Consider the following 20,411-nt stretch of genomic DNA (forward strand, 5'->3'; position numbering starts at 1 on the left):
ACGCTGTGCTGATGAGGTTGACGTAATGTGGCAGGAAGAAAGTACCAAAACACACCACAGGAAACTGTAAAAATGTCCTGTGAACTTCCTTTATTAGAGAGGAACTTCATTTGCATCTGAAACGCCGATTTAGATAATGAGTGTTTCAGATGTGTTTTCAAAGCTGGGCACATTTGGTTCAGAACTGGTGCAAACTGCTGTCCCACAACCACAAAAAACAATAAAAAACACATTTAAAAAGCATTTAAGTATTCAAATCTTAGGTGGTTATTAAGATCCTTTTATTATGTATTGAAACCCACAATAATATTTCAAATATTAGTAAGCTTAGTTTATATAAAATCATCATTTATTGGGTACTTTCAATTGGGAGGTGACTGTCCCGAACCCTAACCCCTAAATTTCAACTTATTTAAATGATATTTAATTTTTTTATTTTTTTTTTGCATTGTTGTCAAAAAAATATTTATTTCATATTTTCTTTGTAAATTATGAAACTATGTAAAAAAATGGGTCCCGCATGTTTCCTGTCACTACCGAAACATGTCATCATTGGTTCAGTAGTGACAAAAGGGAACGCATTATCCTCATATTTGGGGGAAATAAACAATTTTAGTACAGTTATGCAATTCTTTTTGTATTTTATTATGTTTTAGTAGTAATTTAGTATGTGAGTTCAAATTCTGTAATGAGATGTGGTCGCTACCAAAGCATTACTGTCATTACCGAAACATGGGATGTTTTGTCAAAATTAAAGTATATCTTAAAGTATATAAGATGTTATGATGGTTCAATGTATATTCAAACTAATTAATCCTTCACTTTGAAATCTGTAATTCTTTGAAATAATATGATTTTCGAACCACCGAGCATGTTCTAGTACACCCCCAAAACAATATCACGACTTTGTAAAAGAGCATAATTGGACCCCTTTAATTATTGATTCGCCTCTGATTTTTTTTTTTTTTTTTATAAAATAGAAAAAAATAATATTTACAATCTAGATGTTAGCTACATCTTAATAGGTCAATACAACCCTTCTAATTAAATTATTATTACTGTGTTTCTGTAGTGACAAATTTGGGGAGAGGACAGATATTCCAAATACAATATGAGAATTAACTGCACACTTACTATAAATGTGTACCTTGGATATTATGCAAATTGCATGCAAACTAATTTTTTGGAAAAATACATTTTTTTCAAGCAATTCCAACTCTAACTTTGGACCAATTCTGTAGATTGGCCATATACAGCAGTGGCCAAAATGATTAGAACGGTTGTATTTCCAGCAGCTAAAGATGGTGTTAAGTCAGTTATTTCTATCTTCTGCTGGAGTGTGTCAGTAGGAAATATCAGTTTATATTTCCAAACATTCATTTAGCCATTAATTGTAATAATCCAGTGAGATGTTTGAGATCTGATCTGATCATCATCAGTCTGTCTGGAATAACATGAAGAAACAAACTGAGACTAAATCCAGAAGAACTGTGTCTCCAAGACGCTTCAAGAAACATACCATTAAACTTACATTAAACACACAATAAGATAACTACATTAATACGTTTATAATACTTATAATCCAACTTTCTGCATCATTTTGAATTATTTCCAAATGGATTTGAGAAGTTCTCAGGTGAAAATGTGAGAAAGATTAAATTACAAATTTTACATTCTTCCTGTTCAGTATTTATATTTTGCTTATATTTATATTTTATATTTATATTATATTTATATTTTAGTTTATTTTTGGCATTGTGACATTATTTTCATTACATTCGAGCACATTTACTGCTTAAATTCTTAATACTGTATTGTGAAAACAGTTTTAATTATTTCCAATTAAAATAAAACTTAAGTATTGTGAACTCATTACACTTTTAGACCTGATCAGACCAGACCAGACCGGCTCTCCAAACCCACACCAAAGTCCACCAAATCTCCCTCAGGTATGTTCAGAATTATTGTTAATAGATCAGATTCACACAAGATGACAAATTAAATTTCATCCAAAGCTTTATTTTCTCAACAAAAAAAAAACCCCAACAAAAATCCAGCAAATAAAATTATTCAGAAATGCATTTGCATACAGATGGTTATTTGGATAATTATATGCACAAATGTCATGTTATGTCAAACATGTAATTTTTTATTATTTTTTAAATGTTTCTATTTTTTGTTGCAGCATTGTATATAATTCTATTTTAATCACATTTTAACCTCCATTTAAATGCTTCTTCTGATGTTCAAATATATTGTAAACTTTCCATGAAGTCACTCAATTGATGTTTTTTATCATTATATAAAATCATTACATTTATCCATTTACGTGTACATTAATTTAGTGTAGATGATTTTATATAAAGAAACCTCACACAGCCAAAAATAGTCATAGTCAACAGTGTTATGATAATTAGAAAACTAGATTAGGAAAGTCCCTAAATGCAAATTATGGGAAAATATGATATGGGAGGAAAAATAATATTTCAATGTTTTGTGCTCTTTCCAGTGAACTGAGAAATGCAAAATCATTGAAATATGATCTCATATGTGTAATGGGACGTGGTTGTAGCAATAGCACATGGCGAAGGAGTAAACATAAAGATTCTTTCATTCCAATGTAATCCAATACAAAGAACAGGAGAACGAATTATCATCAACACATGTATTGCATTCAAATAACATCAATCCAGACTAACGGAGAACTGAGGACTTATAAGCAAGAACCAAACAAAAGGAACTAATGAGATGATTAATACAACACAGGTGAACACAATGAAGGCGATTAACTAATAATGAGAACAGGAACCAAACCAAATAAGGGCAAACAGGAATTAAACAGGAACGTGACAATATGTAATTATATCTGAAATATTTAGCATCACAGTGTGCATTTAGAAATTTATGAAACAAGCAAAAGCAGAGGTTAAAATACAGAACTGTTTTCATTAATTTGCATGCATTTTGATTATATATAAATGTATTTGCAATCATTTTATATGGATTTTGCTTAATTGATTCAAAAGTAAATGTAAGTAGTAAATACTAAATATGCGCTAAACAAACAAAAAACAATACTAATGTAAACAAAGAAAACCGTAGCTGTTTGTCTTCACCTCATGAGTCGTGAAAATGAATCATATAATTAACCTTAAACCAGTGAAAACATGATAGAAGTTCAAATAGACATGAAAAGACTTGATTGTAACATTGAAATATACATGTTTTGTGAAGCTGCTTTGAAACAATATTTATTGTGAAAGAGCTTTACAAATAAACTGGAATTAAATTGAATAATTTGAGTCCAAACGGCTTAATTAAATTTGTTATTTGACGCACACAATTACTTTTTTCGACCTTTACGGGTTAAAAATTAGATGACGAAAGCTTTATTTAGTAACATAGGCCTGGTTTCACAGACAGGGTTTAGACTAAACCAGGATTAGGCCATAGTTCAATTACAACATTTAAGTTTGAACATTTTTTACGATCAGTCAGAGCAAGTTTCGTTCATCTGAAACAGCACAGATTTTAGTCTGGGACTAGGTTTAAACCTTGTCTGTGAAACCGGGGGATAATCTATTAAATTACATATTTGTAGTATTGTATTCTGAGTACTTTTTGATTACTTTATGATCACATGAATAATTTACTGTCATTGTGTGAATATGTAATTAATAAGAAAGTAACGGTCCTCTAATTATAGGCATTTTAGAATGTAGTGTAATCTAATTACAAGTAGTGTATATTTGTAATCTGGATTACATGTAATCAGTTACTCTCCAGCACTCACTTGATGCAGATGAAGTTGTTTTCTTCAGTTTCAGGGCGGCTGATCCAGTGATTATCGTGGGTCCGAATGGCTCCGGATCTGACCGTCGTATCGCAGTCGTCCAGTCCGGTGTCGTAATCAGGAGCCCACTGATCGTAGCAGATGGTGTGCCCGCTGACCCAGAACCAGATCCCCACTGTGCAGGAGTGACGCAGACCCAGCCACACGTGAGGAGAGGAGGCGCTCGAGGTCACATTCATCACCCGCCGCTGCATCTGCTCCGAATCCACCGACACCAGGTCCATGTCTCTGTCTCTGCAGTATCTCAGAGCTTCAGGCCACGTCTTATTCTCTCAGATCAGAACCAGTTTATCTGCAAACAAACAAATGAGCAAGAAAATCAGGATTCAAAACATTTAACTGAAATAGTTACACTATTAATTACATTTTGAATAGGGTATCTTGTAACCTGTAACCTATTATATTTCCAAAGTAACCTTCCCAACTCTGCATAGAGCACATTTCCAAAGTTCCTTTAAGGCAAGTCATTCCACTCGGCAGCTATTTCAGTCGTGCCAGTGCAGCTCCTATCTCTTTGAATGGAGAAACATTAAATTCTCCAAAACTGTTCACCAAGTTTGCGATTAAATTTCATATTTGGAGTCACCTACGAAATCTGAGAAAAGCACAGTACCAGCCGCGCATCTCAGAATACTGACTGTTTCTAAAACAACCAGAGCTCTTCCTGCAGTGACACATGACTTTACCAATTAGCAATTGCCTCGTTTATTCAGAAGGCAGACTATTTCATTACATGTGGTAAACATGAGTGCATGTCACACTAGAACCAACATTTTTGTGCATTATTTGATGCGTGCTTTAGCTTCACATTTATACAATACTTTAAACAATACAGATAGCTTCACAGTAATAAACAGTTAAATAACAGAATCAATAATGCAAAATTAATCAAATATGGGATCAATTCATTCAAGCTATAAATCAGTTATCTTTTAAGTTTTGGTTACCTGGATTTTCAAATCTCTTCAGGTTTCTTTAAAACAATATCTTCAATTGTGTTGCAAAGATTAACTAAAGTCTTATGGGTTTGGAACAACATGAAGGTGAGAAAATGCAAATTCACATTCTTGGGTGGACTAACCCTTTAACTGTAATAACCCAGTCAGGAACACATGTGAAGTTATAATGTGCTCGTTGAACTTCTCCTGTAATGATGAGAGAGTTTCTGTAGTTTGACATGTAGATGTTCAGCAGATCAGATGAATGATCTACTCACCATCATAACACACAAAGGGATGTGATTCTCTACAGTACTCGTCTGTCCATCGTCCTTCTTCTTCTCTGATATCAGTCGATGCACAGATGCGGTCTCTGTTAGCTCTGTTATTAGGTTCATTAGGTTTCCAGTGTTTGAATGCGAAGTTGCTGTTATCTGACCAAACCCAGGATCTGTACAGACCGATCCAGACTTGATTATGTGTCGTTTTATTAATCTCTGTATTCTCACTCTGATTCCTCACACTGGCCAGATCTGTGTGTTTCTCTCTGCAGTATTTCTGAGCGTCTGCCCAGTTCTTTTTCTCCTGTACACAGACGAATCCTTTACTGCTGCCTTTAAAAGAGAAAGACATTTGTCTGATATTGATTTAGAGAATTAAATACATGTTCTTTCTGCTCTCATTTACCAAGAACAAAAAGACAAATCCAATTGTGTTTCATTATTCAAAACTGAAAGCATTTCATGATGAAAAATAATAGTCTTTTAGAACATTTCTGTTTTAATCACAAAGTCAAGACACATTTATTTCTGTAGCATTTAAAATAAAATAAGTGTCATCAATTCAGTTCAGCTATAAGCAGCTCTACAGAAGATAATGTCAGTTTGGTTAATTAATAGTGTTTGAAGTTAATCGAATATGAAACATACAGCTGAACTCACCATTATAGCAGAAGAAATGTCTTCTTGTACTACAGTCTATATCATGCCATTGTCCATCATTGTTCATATAAACACAGTCTCCATCTCCATCTGGTTGTGTTGGTCCCCAGTTCCTAAACTGAGACTCATCTCCTCTGTAGAAGTCAGAGTCACTCAGAGACCAAATCCATGTGTCCTTCAGCCCAATCCAGACACGGCCAGAGTAACTGTTGATGAGCTGTTTTATGTCATTCTGTTCTTTTATGTCATTGATAGTGACCAGATCTGTGTGTTTCTCTCTGCAGTAACTCTGAGCTTCAGTCCAGTTCATCTTCTGATTCACAAAGTGATACTGACGCAGAGATGAACTGACCACGGCTGAGGAGAGACACATTCACTCAGATCTCAGACTCATTATATCCACACTGTGTTTCAAGAGTTTGTCATGATTCTGTAGAAGAGCTCAAGTCAACAGGTGACAATGGTGTGTCTGATCACATGGATTCATTTAGCAGACACTTTTATCAAAGCGACAAACGAGGAATGCAACAAGCGATTTATCTTAAGGAGGCAATAAGACAAGAAGTGCTCGTACAGATCATTTAGTAAATCTCCTGAACAACACACACGATTACAGGAATCATTCAAACACACTTGAACACTGTCAGCACAGCACTAACACTAACTATCAACACTAGTACTAGTCAAGCACTCACTCACCTGTGAGCAGAAGAGACATCAATGTGATTCTCTCCATTTCTGAGGGAAAAACAGAAATCAGTCTCAATAAATGATGAACATCTGACCAGATCCAGAACATCAGATCATCTCATTTCTGCTTCATCATTGCTTATTAGATTCTACATCAGTTATAAATACACACATGAAGCTCCTGAAGCTGATGTGTGTCATGATTCAGTGTCAAAATACACTCAAAATACATAACACTTACAGTAAAAGCAGCTGTGCTTGCCTCAACTTTTCAGTAAAAATACAGCAGCAATATTTATGTTTTATGGATTTAACAGTAAAATCTTACTGTTAACTCATTAAACATGCTTATACCTTAGGAATTTTAGTCTTTTACCATTAAGAATAAGAGCATTTTTTACAGTGTACTGCTTTCTAAATCTCCAGAATTATCTATTTTTTTGCAAAATGTTAGTTTTATTTCCCTGTTCCCTAAGACACTTGTTTTATTGGGAAATTATGTGTGAGACAACCTTTATGGGGTTTTCACCGTTACCTTTGGATCGATCTCTGGATATTAAGTTAATTTTTGGTAATTTTCTTTATAATGTTTTAAAGCCATATATAATAAAACTGAAAAAAACACACACACACTTGGCAACAGATAAAATGTGGAAAATCCACTTATTCACTAATTAAACAGTAATCAACTTATAATGTATTATAGAAGACTGCTAGGTCAATCATAGTTATTGTAAAGTGAAAACAGCAGTACTTATCTTACTTCAGAGTTTCTTACCTGTAGATGCTGTGATTCAGGTGTGTTTGTTTCTTCTTTTATCAGGACAGACTGATATTACGGATCATTTCTCCTCTTCCCATCTTTGGGTTTCCTGAACAGGAAAATTCCCTTCTGTGGTTTAGTTTTTTATTCAGATTTGTTTCCTTCTTTCTTGCCAAAGGCAACAGCTGTGTGTGTGTGTGTGTGTAAAATACACACTGAGTTTATTTTATTGCATTTTATCTATTTGCATCTGTAAATTTTAATTCCAGTACATGTATTTAAACATTTTCTCCTCCAATTCAGCATTACTTACATACACTAAAACCTTTAACTCTAATATGACAACAAAATTAAACAGTTAAAAAACAGTATAGAATGTATAAAATTATAATATTTGTAAAAATGCAAAAAGTTGTCTGTTAGGTTTAGGTTATAGTATTCATAACTAGCTCTATATAAAAACAATAGATGTCCATTTTTATTTCTGCAGGGAAACAGAAACTGAGAGACTTTGATGAGACGTGAAAGAGACTCTGCTGAGGTCTAAAAGAGCACAAGTGTATTTTTTGAGTAATTGTTTAATGAATGATATCAATGAACCGATATTATTATCACCTTCCTTGTCTCTATCTCCAGCGTCTCATGTGTTGGTGTGACATTTAAATTATTTCCCTATTCATTTACATATTGTTCATATGGATTCAATCTTCAGGACAGAATTTGAATGTGTGCCGTTCTTCATCAAGAAGATGATGATGGTTAAAAAAAATAAAACCGAACCAGGAAACCAGGAGCGCTTTTCAGGTAAAATATGCAAAACCATCAGAATCGGAGTGTTTTGTCTGAGTAAACAGTGTTTTTAAAACTAATAAAATATGTCAACTGAAATAAAAGAAAATTAAAAATTATTATTTTAGCTAGTTGCCAAGGCAACATTTCTAATTTCTGTTTAATTTAAATCTTGTACTAAAATAAATAAAAATAATAAATAATATTATTTAAAAAAAAAAAAAAAAAAAAAAAAATATATATATATATATTTATTTTATGGTAGCAGAAATATTTCTGTTCCAAACAAATGTCATGTTTCTGCTGTATTTCTTTAAAATAAATGCCACTTGTTTTTATATTTGTATGTATAATTCAAAAACAGTTTTTTACTGTTTCTAAGTTTTGTTGTTGTTGCATCACTGTATGTATTTGTAGATCCTGTAATTTTCTGCAATATTGAAGTATCAATAAACTATTATTTTTTATTATAACATTTGAACCTTCACCACTTCATATAAATGCTTCTGCTGATGTTCAAATATAGTGCAAATATTCCAATTATATTGTCACTCAATTATTATTTATTGTCATTATAGATAATCTTTACATTATCCATTTTACGTTTACATGTAAATTAAAATTGAGTCTTACCTCTCTGATAGGTCCTTCAAAGTATCTTGGAGAGGTGAGGTATCCAAGTCGCAACATCTAGCTATTGGGGTGCCTCAGGGCTCGGTTCTTGGACCACTTCTCTTTTCGGTCTACATGGCATCACTAGGTTCTGTCATTCAGAAACATGGCTTTTCATATCACTGCTATGCTGATGACACTCAACTCTACCTCTCATTCCATCCTGATGATCCGACGATAGCTACTCGCATCTCTGCGTGTCTAACAGACATTTCTTGCTGGATGATGGACCATCACCTTCAACTTAACCTAGCTAAGACAGAACTGCTTGTAATTTCAGCTAACCCATCGCTTCATCACAATCTCAGCTTCCAGTTAGGCTCATCTACCATAACTCCTTCAAAAACAGCCAGAAACCTTGGAGTTGTGATTGATGATAAGCTGAATTTCTCAGACCACATTGTTAAAACTGCCCGGTCCTGCAGATTTGCATTATATAATATTAAGAAGATCAGGCCGTTTCTCTCGGAACATGCAACACAACTCCTTGTTCAGGCTCTTGTTCTGTCCAGACTTGACTATTGCAATGCTCTCTTGGCAGGTCTTCCAGCCAATTCTATTAAACCTCTACAATTAATCCAAAATGCCGCTGCAAGGTTAATCTTTAATGAGCCGAAAAGAACACACGTCACGCCTCTGTTCATCAATTTGCACTGGCTACCAATAGCTGCTCGCATTAAATTCAAGGCATTAATGTTTGCCTACAGAACCACCACTGGCTCTGCACCCCTTTACCTAAATTCTTTACTTCAGACTTATGTGCCCTCTAGAAGCTTGCGTTCTTCAAGTGAACAACTAATTATTGTACCATCCCAAAGACACAGAAAAACACTTTCAAGGACTTTTTCATTAACTGTTCCCATCTGGTGGAATGACCTGCCCAACTCAATCAGAGTAGCCGAATCCTTACCCATCTTCAAGAAATGGCTAAAAACTCATCTGTTCCATCTTTACTTGACCCTCTAACTCTAGCACTATCTATTCTAATTGTATTTTATCTATGTCTTTTTATTAAAAAATAACAATTATAATAATAATTATCTGTACTGCGTTAGGCTAACCAAGACTTGTAATAGCACTTGCACGTTGTTGTTCTTTTGTTGGTTTTGATTGCTTATTATGTCCTCATTTGTAAGTCGCTTTGGATAAAAGCGTCTGCTAAATGACTAAATAAATTGGATCATTAGAATGGAATGAGAGGTAGCAGAAGCTTTTGTCCAAAGCGACTTACAAATAAGAAAAAGTAACTAAAACTAAAAGTTACAACTCTATAAATACTATATACCCACATATTTAAGAAAATAAAGAAATTAAATAAAATTGACACATGCATATAACAAGATTTCAATAATAAATATATAAATGAATAAACTAAAATAAAAAGCGATACTTCTATCCCTTGCCGGTGTCCCTGCCCGGTGGAGTCGCACGGTGGAGTTGATGGTTTTTACACTAAGAGGGCTTCACACGACGACTGCCGCGACCGCTGCCGCGGTATAATAACCTTTTTTATACCAATACAACAAATCACCATTTCAATTCAGCTGGACCCACTTTCCTGTTTATCAACTAAAAATGGCCAAGCAAGTGCACACACTGACAAGATACACGATACAGTACGAGACCAAACGCCATTTTCAGCAACTCTCAACACAGTAAACAAAAAGTTAGAAATATGCATTGCTAAGAACTTGATTTGGACAACTGTAAAGGCAATTTTTGTACCCTCAGATTCCAGATTTTCAAATAGTTGTATCTCAGCCAAATATTGCCCTATCCTAAATTAAAAAAAGAAATTGTGACTGGTTTTGTGGTCCAGGGTCACACATATAAGAGCATCTTAAATATTTTACATCACAGTCCCATTTAGGAAGGTTAAAGGTTATTTTAAAGGTTAAAATACTGAAGTTATGTCAGTGCCGCTAGCCTTGTGGGGAGCGCATCGACATGTAGAGCTGCTGCGCTTCGGGCGTCCTGTGTTCGAGTCCCGGCTTGCAGACCTTTCCTGATCCCATCCCCCTCTCTCTCTCCAGCTTAGTTTCCTGTCTGTCTACTGTCCTATCAAATTAAAGGCAAAAATGGCAAAAATAAATCTTAAAAAAAAAAAATACTGAAGTTATTTCATTATTTGCAGTCATTTCAATACACATCCAGCACACTCCCTCTTTGAACTGTTACCGTCTGGTCGACGCTACAGAGCTCTGAGCACCAGAACGACCAGACACAGGAACAGTTTCTTCCCTCAGGCAATCCATCTCATGACGGCTTTCCTGTAGCTCAAATAGTAGAGCATGGCGCTAGCAACGCCAAGGTCATGGGTTCGATTCCCAGGGAAAGCAAGAGCTGATAAAATGTAAAAACTGTAACTTGAATGCAATGTAAGTCGCTTTGGAGAAAAGCGTCTGCTAAATGCATAAATGTCATGAACATTTAAACTCTTAACAATAAACACGAAACACACAACATTATCATATTTTTATTTTACACACATATTTATTACATTTCAAATTTGCACCTAACATACCTGTACATACTGAATTGTCTATTTTGTATATTGTGTTTGTGCTATTTGGCACATTGTCCATTTTTGTATATTTGTCCATTATTTTATTTTTTATTTATTTATTTTATTCGCTGTCGTTCTGTCGCACTGTGGAGCTACTGTCACTAAAACAAATTCCTCGTATGAGCAAACATACCTGGCAATGAAGCTGATTCTGATTCTGATTTTAGATGGAGTTCACAGAACATAACAGTTATACAAAAGTAAATGTAAGTGCTACAGTAAGTACTAAATAATATGCATTAAACAAAAAACTGAAATAAAGCAAACTGAAAGAAAACAGTAAATGTTTGTATCTGTCACCTTAAACAATTGAAAACATGATAGAAATTCAAACAGATGTGAAAAGACTATATACTTACATGAAAAGTCCAATAACAGAAAACTACCTGATTGTAACATTGAAAGATACATTTTCTGTGAAGCTGCTTTGAAACATCATGTATTGTGAAAATAAAACTGAAATTGAATTAAATTGAATAATTAGAGTCCAAATGGCTTGATTAAATCTGTTATTTGACTCACACACAGCGGGTAATTACTGAAACCTTTTTAGTCTGTTACTGGTTACAAATTACATGACAAAACTTTTATTTAGAAACAATCTATTAGATTTCACATTTCAAGTAATGTATTCTGAGTACTTTTTGATTACTTTATAATAAAATAATTTACTGGCATTGTGTGAATATGTAATTAATAAGAAAGTAACGGTCCTCTAATTATAGGCATTTTAGAATGTAGTGTAATCTAATTACAAGTAGTGTATATTTGTAATCTGGATTACATGTAATCAGTTACTCTCCAGCACTCACTTGATGCAGATGAAGTTGTTTTCTTCAGTTTCAGGGCGGCTGATCCAGTGATTATCGTGGGTCCGAATGGCTCCGGATCTGACCGTCGTATCGCAGTCGTCCAGTCCGGTGTCGTAATCAGGAGCCCACTGATCGTAGCAGATGGTGTGACCGCTGACCCAGAACCAGATCCCCACTGTGCAGGAGTGACGCAGACCCAGCCACACGTGAGGAGAGGAGGCGCTCGAGGTCACATTCATCACCCGCCGCTGCATCTGCTCCGAATCCACCGACACCAGGTCCATGTCTCTGTCTCTGCAGTATCTCAGAGCTTCAGGCCACGTCTTATTCTCTCGGATCAGAACCAGTTTATCTGCAAACAAACAGATCAACATGAAAATCAAGATATAAAACATTCTTTAAAAACAGAATCCATGGCTATTTTAGTCTCACTGAGGTACTATAGTTTCTATCAAGAGGTTTTTATTTTTCCATATTCATTTTAATTTTTGTAAAAAAATATTAGTTGTAGTTTTGTTTTAAATAATTGTCTACAGTAAATTAAAATTCTATTATTATTATCGTTTGCTCACCCTCATGTCGTTCGAAACCCATAAGACTTTGTTTCATCTCTAAAACATGAATTTTTTTAAATGAAAGGTGAGAGTTTTGAAAGTTCAGGTAAACTTAGAAGTAGAGAGGCACAATATTATCAGACTGAAATATAAATATCGGCATCGGCCTGATATGAAGAATGATGCTGCTATGTCTTGCCGATAAGAGGAATATGTTAACTCACACATGCTAGCAATTAGATCACTTTAGCAGTGTGGTCATTCTTGAAGCTAACTTTAGATTAGATTCACTGCGCCGTCTGGTGAGACGTTTTATTTACATAGGGGAGCACTGTTCGCCTACTTGTAACAAAATAAAAGTACAATACGCAAATATGACTAGGAAACCTGTGTTTCTGAATAAATGAAGCCATATCAATGTCATAAAATCATGAGTATGTTTTGATTTAAATATAAGAAGCTATAGTTTACAGAGGGTACGTGTCATTTTTCCCGGACACGTCCATGCCAGGATTAGTTTTGGCTTTGTTTTCCTGTTTTCATGCTTGCTGAAGGTAACGATCAAAAAGTAGTTTGACCAATAGCATGCAAGCATTGTACATAATGGACCAATCGTGGTGTGTGTTTGACTTCAAGTAGTGCGGCTCGGACCGATCGGTGTTTGACATCAAAGTACCTCGAGAGCGTTTCGAAAGCATAAGGAACCATATGGTACTTTGATGTCATACACCGATCGGTCTGCACAAGCAAACAAAGCCAAAACCTACATATTTTAGCCAATATAGAAATCCTGGCCAGGACACGTCCGGGAAAAATGGCACGTATGGTCACCCTAAAGAGGGGCATCGCATCAGAGTATGCTGGCCATATCATACATCTAAGCACATGGCATTGTTCAGAGGAGAACGCTGGAAAATAGGACAGAATTGATGATACTCCTCTGTATTATTTACAGTACACAAGCCGCGGTTCAGCTGCACAACGCTGCCAGTATTAAAGCACAAGAAAAAGGCTCCTAAATTAGAAAGACCAAAGAAATCGAGTTTGAAAGGTGACGCCGCCCACTGAGTGACGTGCCCACAACCATAACCCTGAAAATTAAATGTGGAGGAAATAAATAAATAAATAAAAGAAATGAACGAATGAATAAGTAAATAAATAAATGAAGAAATTAATGAATAAATAATAAATGAACAAATAAATACTTAAATAAATGAATGAATTAATAAATTAATTAATTTCTGCATTTATGTATTTAAAGATTTATTTATATATTTCAACATTTAATGAATTATTTCATTTTGAGTAATTTGGCCCACCATAAATACGTGTTTGTTAAAAACTAACCAAAATTAGAAATAATTTGTTTATAATTTCCGCACAGGAGAGACTTGGTGTTGTTTCCAAACAAAAGGAAATATATCAGTATTGGCATCAGCTATCAGCCAACATGAGCTGAAAAATATCGGCATATTGACAAAATTCCAGTATCATGCATTCCTTCTTAGAAGATCAGAAAAGGTCATAATGGCATCATAAAATCAATCCATATGAATCATGCATTTTATGCCAGATGTAATTCAAGCTTTTCTTTACATCTAAACTGACTGGCACACAAGCATAGAGCTCAATACATAGAGTGTGTGGGTCACGCTAGAATAAAGCTGATTGTTTGTTGTGCATGACATGACGTGTGACTTTCTGTGCTTATATGTGTTTGTAACTTAAATCTGTTGTTGATACATGGTAAAAATAAATGACATATATTTGACGTTGGAGTACACTTTACAAGAGAGTACCATTTTATTGCTTTATTACATGAATGTTTTACTTATTGTTTCTGTGTTATTATTTGTGAAAATTATTAGCAATTTGGAAGTGAAATTTGATTCTACACCATTTTCTTCCAGTATATAAAGTAACCGTTTCTCTTCATATGAATTCAGTTTTTGACACCTTCATGACCTTTTCAGGTCTTCTAAGTTTTGGTTGTTTTTGGTTAAATGGAGGGACAGAAACCTCTCAGGTTGGGTTAAAAATATATATTCATGTGTTTAATGATGACATAAAGCCTTATGGGTTTGGAATGACTTGAGTTGAGTAAATGATGACAGAATTTTCATTTTTGGGAGAATTAACCAGTCAGGAAGACACGCGAGTAGTGTTGGGTTAAAGTTATTGTACAGTCATTGAAATTCTGTAATGAGTTTCTGTAGTTGCACATGTACACATGATCAGATGATTGATCTACTCACCATCATAACACACAAAGGGATGCTGTTGTGAACAGAGCTCGTCTGTCCATCGTCCTTGGTGATCAATCAAAGCGCAGTCATCATGATTACCGGCTCTGGTATCAGGTCTGTCAGTTTTCCAGTGTGTGAATGAGGCGCTGCTGTTATCTGACCAAACCCAGAGTCTGTGCAGACCGATCCAGACTTGATTACCTCCTAGCATGCTTTTAATCTTTTCATTCTCACTCTCATTCCTCACACTGGCCAGATCTGTGTGTTTCTCTCTGCAGTATTTCTGAGCGTCTGCCCAGTTCTTTTTGTCCTGTTCAAGGATGAATCCTGTACTGGCTTTAAAACAGAAAGACATGTGTCTGATATTGATTAAGAACAACAACAAAAAAAAGCCAAACCCATGAACACAATTGTGGTTCATTGTTCAAAACTGTTTTATTTTTATTACTGAACATGAAATATTTAATATTGTTTTTATCACATATCTGTGTGTTGTGGTAACTTACAGTTGAACTTACCATTATAGCAGATGAAATGCAGTATGTAATTGCAGTTTGCATCGTGCCAATGTCCTTTCTGTGCCTTCGCACAATTCCCCTCATTCCCACAATCCATGAAAACACAGTCTCCATCTTCTTGTGGTTGTTGTTTTGCTGTCGTTTTATCCCATTTCTCATACGGTAAATCTCCTCCTGTGTAGACGTCAGGGTCACTCAGAGACCAAATCCACGTGTCTGTGCTCCTCAACCCAATCCAGACACGGCCAAAGTCATTGGTTAAGAGCTGTTTTATGTCATTCTGTTCTTTTATGTCATTGATAGTGACCAGATCTGTGTGTTTCTCTCTGCAGTAACTCTGAGCTTCAGTCCAGTTCATCTCCTGATTCACAAAGTGATACTGACGCAGAGATGAACTGACCACGGCTGAGGAGAGACACATTCACACAGATCTCAGACTCATTATATCCACGCTGTGTTTCAGTATGTGTTTGATAAAGTGCTCTGAATGGTGCTTTTGTGTGTTCAGTGTTTCCACAGGATTTGGTGACACGGTGGACCTCTAGTGGAAGAAAACTGAGTGTATTTTCTAGTTAAACGCATGAATGTGGTCCAGAGAAAAATCAAGAGCTCCAACCCCTTTTCAGTGACCAAATTGAATTTTTTGCACTGACTTGAACTTGAAAGTCGACTCAAATCTCTTTTATTTGTGACAGCACTAACACTAACTATCAACACTAGTACTAGTCAAGCACTCACTCACCTGTGAGCAGAAGAGACATCAATGTGATTCTCTCCATTTCTGAGGGAAAAACAGAAATCAGTCTCAATAAATGATGAACATCTGACCAGATCCAGAACATCAGATCATCTCATTTCTGCTTCATCATTGCTTATTAGATTCTACATCAGTTATAAATACACACATGAAGCTCCTGAAGCTGATGCGTGTCATGATTCAGTGTCAAAATACACTCAAAATACATAACACTTACAGTAAAAGCAGCTGTGGTTGCATCAACTTTTCAGTAAAAAATTCAATAGGTTTTACAGATTTAAGATTTATTTACAGTAAAACATTTTACTGTGCATTATTTGTAAACATATTTCATTTGCTGATTTAATGCTAATATAACAACCCACTGAAATACTAAAATCTTTAATACACTGACAACCACCTTAAAAACACAGACTGTGATAAAGTTAAAAAGAAACTCACATAATGAATCTACTATTTGAAGGAAACAATGAAACAAGTATGAAATTACATGAAATGTCCTGTTAAATTTCTAACAGTTATATACAGTAGTTATCAGATTTTTACTCTATGATTTTTAGTGTTTTACAGTTAAGAATGATTATATATTTTGTACAGTGTATTGTGTTATGCTGCACAAATCTCCAGAGTTAAATTCACACAGACACTGAGATCCGGTGTTGCTCTGCTGTTGTAAGGAGCTTTTGCTCATGTAATAACGTACATTTAGGACACACCTGGGAAATTAAATGTGAGGAAACCTTTATAGAATTATTATCACCATCACTTTTGGATCAATCTCTGGATATTAAGTTCATTTTTGAAGTTTATTTGTTTTTGTTTATTTTCTCTGTAATTTTTCTCTATAAAAACCTGACAGATAAAATGTGGAAAATCCACACATTCACTCGTTACACAGTGAGTTTAATATGATATAAACACTAAGAGTTTCTTACCTGTAGATGCTGTGATTCAGGTGTGTTTGTTTCTCCTTTTATCAGGACAGACTGATATCACCCATCATCTCGCTTTCTGCTCCTCCCAACTTTGCTTTTCCTGGAGAGAAAAACTCCCTTCTGTGGTTTGTTTGTTTCTTTTTCAGGTTTGTTTCCTTCTTTCTTGCCCAAAAGCAACCGCGCTGAACAAGAGAGAGTGTGTTCATCTGTTCACTGTTGTGTGTGTGTGTTTATGCTGGTGGAAAGAACACAAAATACACCCTGTGTTTATTTTATTACACTTGATCTATCTGTCTTTAGATTTCAATTCCTATACGTATCTTCAAAAGTTTTTTCCTCCACTTCAGCAGCACTTACAGCACTTTTCTGTTTCAGTATTTTTGAAAGAAATCTGACTTTATCCAATGTTCAGATCTATTTTCTGGAAGCAGATTAGTGCATATTTAATAAGAATCGGCCTTATTTTCATATTTAAACCTGACATTACAGAAAACTTGTAAAACAAAAGAGTTGTCCAAATCTACAGTGTTTAATTAACTGAGGAGATATGGTTATGTCTGTTAGTTATTTTTACCTTATTCACGATTACTTCCTTTAACCATATTTTGGAGCCGAATTTGTACGCAGAAGTGAGTTAAATCTGACAAAACCTCCATTTGGAGACGTCCTCATTTGTAAAAACGATATAAAATTAAGTTGTGTGTTAGGGTTAGAGTGTAGGTTAGTGGCAGGTTATAATATTTATAACTAGCTCTATATAAAAACAGCAGAAGTCTATGCAATGTAGATGACAAGTGTGTGTGTGTGTGTGTGTGTGTGTGTCAGTCATCATCAGTTGCTGTACACCCAAAGCGCTTTACAATCATGTGGGGGGGGTCTCTCATCAACCACCACCAGTGTGCAGCATCCACTTGGATGATACGACGGCAGCCACAGCACAACGGCGCCAGTGCGCTCACCACACACCAGCTACAGGTGGAGAGGAGAGAGTCATAGAGCCAATCAAGAGGATGGTTATTTCAACTAGACCGTCAGAAATCTCTGGATGTAACCAAGTCTCAGTAAAGAGCATAATGCAAGACTCACGGTACTCAAAGCATCCTCTTGTTAATGTTCAAAGTTCATCCATTTTGTTCCTGAGCGACCTCACATTGCTCAGGATCATAGAAGGCAATGGGGGTCGACTGCCTCTCTTCCTTAACCGCTGTCGCACACCTCCTCGCCGGCCTCTTTTCCGCGGTCGCTGCAGACATCGAATTTTCATCCCCTGAAGTCAGGAAAGACCTGCTGCATCTCCACACCATTGCAGCGACAAAAGCGCCTCCCTCGAGTAGACTTGCGTCCCATTCCCACTGGTTTTGCAGGTAGAGAAAAGTTCACTCAGGAGCATCATCGCCATCAAAAAATGTAAGACACACACCGCCATCTAGTCGTTCTCCCAATCGTAAAAAAAAAAAAAAATACAAATAAAAAAACAAACAATCTAACCAGGAAACCAGGAGCGCTTTTCAGGTAAAATATGCCAAAACATCAGAATCGAGTGTTTTGTCTGATTAAAAAAAAACATCTTGTTAGAAACAGGGTTATTAAAACTAATAAAATATGTTACCTGAAATAAAATTAAACACAATATTTTAGCTCGTTGCAAAGGCAACATTTCTCTTCTCTGTTTAATTTAACTTATTGTATTAAATAACTAAAATATATACAGTTACTTGCGAAAGCATTTATACCCCTTAATTTTTTTCACGTTTTATGTTGCTGCTTTATGTTAAACTGCTTTAAAAAAAATCCACATCGATCTTCAATCTACACTCCATACACCATACTGACAAAGCAAAAACAGAATTGTTACAACTTTGTAAATGTATTTAAAAAAAAAACTGAAATAAGTACATTGCATAAGTATTCATACCCTTAACTAAATATTTAGTTGAAGCACCTTTACAGTCTCAAGTCTCTTTTGTTTGATCCGACCAGCTTTGCACATCAGCATTTGGCAATTATCTGCTATTTGTCTCCTCACCTGTTCACCTCTCAAGCTCTGTCAGGTTGGATGAGGGCAGATGCACATTTTCAGGTTTCTCCAGAAATATTTGATTGGGTTCAAGCTCAGGCTGTGGCTGGGCCACTCAAGGACATTCACAGCGGGTTCTCTAAAATCCATTCATGCTGTGTGTTTAGGGTCATTGTCCTGTTGGAAGGTGAACCTTCTGCCCGTCTGAGGTTCCGAATGCTCTGGACTGGGATTTCATTAAGGCTATCTCTATATTTTGGTGCATTGAGCTTTTCTTCTATTCTGATGAGTCCCTCAGTCCCTGCTGCTGAAAATCAGCCCCACAGCATGAGACTGATACCAGCACACTTTACTTTTGGGATGGTAATCTGCAGGAGATGAGCAGAGCTGGTTCCCTTCAAACATGATGCTTGGAATTGAGGTTCATCAGACCAAAGAATATTATTTCTCAGAGTCTGAGAGTCCTTTAGGGGCTGGTTTGTAATTTCCAAGTGTGTTTTCACAAGTCTTCACTGAGGAGAGGATTGAGTTTGGCCACACCGTCAAAGCCCAGATCGGTGGAGTGTTGCAGTGATGTTTGTCCTGTAGATTTCTCCTATCTCTACATATGATCATGAAGCTCAACTAGAGTGACCATCAGCTTCTTGGTCACCACTCTAAACAAAGCCGTTCTCCATCATTTGCTCAGTTTGGCCAGGAGGCCAGCTTTAGGAAGAGTCAGCTTTCCTCAGATGTGTGGCTTGACGAAAACCTGTTTCTGAGCTCTACATGCAGTTTTTTAGTTTTTTTTTACCTCAGGGCCTGGTTTTTGCGCTGATATGCATTTGCAGCTGTTAGACCTTTTATTAAGACATCTGAGCCATTCCAAATCATACCCATTGAATTGAATTTGCCACAGCATAACAACTTGAAGTGTAGTAACATCTACAAGCAGTGTTGGGGTTGCGCATTACAAGTAATGCGAGTTATGTAATCAGATTACTTTTTTCAAGTATTACTTAAATGATATGACAACGTACAATGCAAACAATCCCTACAGACACACATTATATGGCCTTCATACAGCTACAAGATCATAAGATGAGTTGCTTCATTCATCCCTTATCGACACTAGTTGTTGGGCAGAGTGAGCATGGACATGTCATTGGGGTTATGAAGTGGCGTCCTCTTTCAAATAAGACTTCAGAGGCTGTTCACATCCAATTTCTGATTAGGAAACCTGTATTTATGATAATGCCGATAGCACATGAAGGCAGCAATATTCTTATTTCACATACTATTTAAGATGGAGAGTATGAAAATTGGGATGCACGGTCAGTCAGGAGCCAGTTATTCTCTGGCCAGAAAGTGAACCTCTTTA

The 20,411-nt window shown here is 35.8% G+C and overlaps 2 protein-coding genes across 2 annotated transcripts; both read right to left on the minus strand.

The window, feature by feature from the left end:
• Nucleotides 1-2,000: 2,000 nt before the first annotated feature.
• LOC306861026 (C-type mannose receptor 2-like) lies at nucleotides 2,001-7,273 on the minus strand. The gene is made up of 5 exons (XM_079403084.1): nucleotides 7,201-7,273; nucleotides 6,432-6,470; nucleotides 5,733-6,089; nucleotides 5,070-5,405; nucleotides 2,001-4,145 (listed from the first exon to the last, which is right to left on the minus strand). The coding sequence occupies exons 2-5, from the start codon at nucleotides 6,466-6,468 to the stop codon at nucleotides 4,126-4,128; spliced, it is 750 nt and encodes a 249-aa protein (XP_079259210.1). The 5' UTR covers nucleotides 6,469-6,470; nucleotides 7,201-7,273; the 3' UTR covers nucleotides 2,001-4,125.
• A 3,834-nt stretch (nucleotides 7,274-11,107) lies between these two features.
• On the minus strand, nucleotides 11,108-17,096 carry LOC306861013 (C-type mannose receptor 2-like). Its single transcript, XM_079403066.1, has 5 exons — nucleotides 17,035-17,096; nucleotides 16,085-16,123; nucleotides 15,343-15,747; nucleotides 14,834-15,160; nucleotides 11,108-12,376 (listed from the first exon to the last, which is right to left on the minus strand). Exons 2-5 carry the CDS (start codon nucleotides 16,119-16,121, stop codon nucleotides 12,021-12,023), a joined length of 1,125 nt encoding a protein of 374 aa, XP_079259192.1. The 5' UTR covers nucleotides 16,122-16,123; nucleotides 17,035-17,096; the 3' UTR covers nucleotides 11,108-12,020.
• Between the last annotated feature and the right edge of the window lie 3,315 nt (nucleotides 17,097-20,411).

This window comes from Barbus barbus (assembly GCF_936440315.1).
Source record: "Barbus barbus genome assembly, chromosome: 41".
In the NCBI taxonomy this organism is placed as follows: domain Eukaryota; kingdom Metazoa; phylum Chordata; class Actinopteri; order Cypriniformes; family Cyprinidae; genus Barbus; species Barbus barbus.

Coding starts and splice junctions, on each gene's coding strand:
- LOC306861013 (XM_079403066.1), bottom strand. CDS start 16,121: ATGGAGAGAATCACATTGATGTCTCTTCTGCTCACAG. Junction 15,748..16,084: donor GATGTCTCTTCTGCTCACAG/GTGAGTGAGTGC, acceptor GTCTCTCCTCAG/CCGTGGTCAGTTCATCTCTG. Junction 12,377..14,833: donor TCCCTTTGTGTGTTATGATG/GTGAGTAGATCA, acceptor GTTTGTTTGCAG/ATAAACTGGTTCTGATCCGA.
- LOC306861026 (XM_079403084.1), bottom strand. CDS start 6,468: ATGGAGAGAATCACATTGATGTCTCTTCTGCTCACAG. Junction 5,406..5,732: donor ACATTTCTTCTGCTATAATG/GTGAGTTCAGCT, acceptor TCTCTTTTAAAG/GCAGCAGTAAAGGATTCGTC. Junction 4,146..5,069: donor TCCCTTTGTGTGTTATGATG/GTGAGTAGATCA, acceptor GTTTGTTTGCAG/ATAAACTGGTTCTGATCTGA.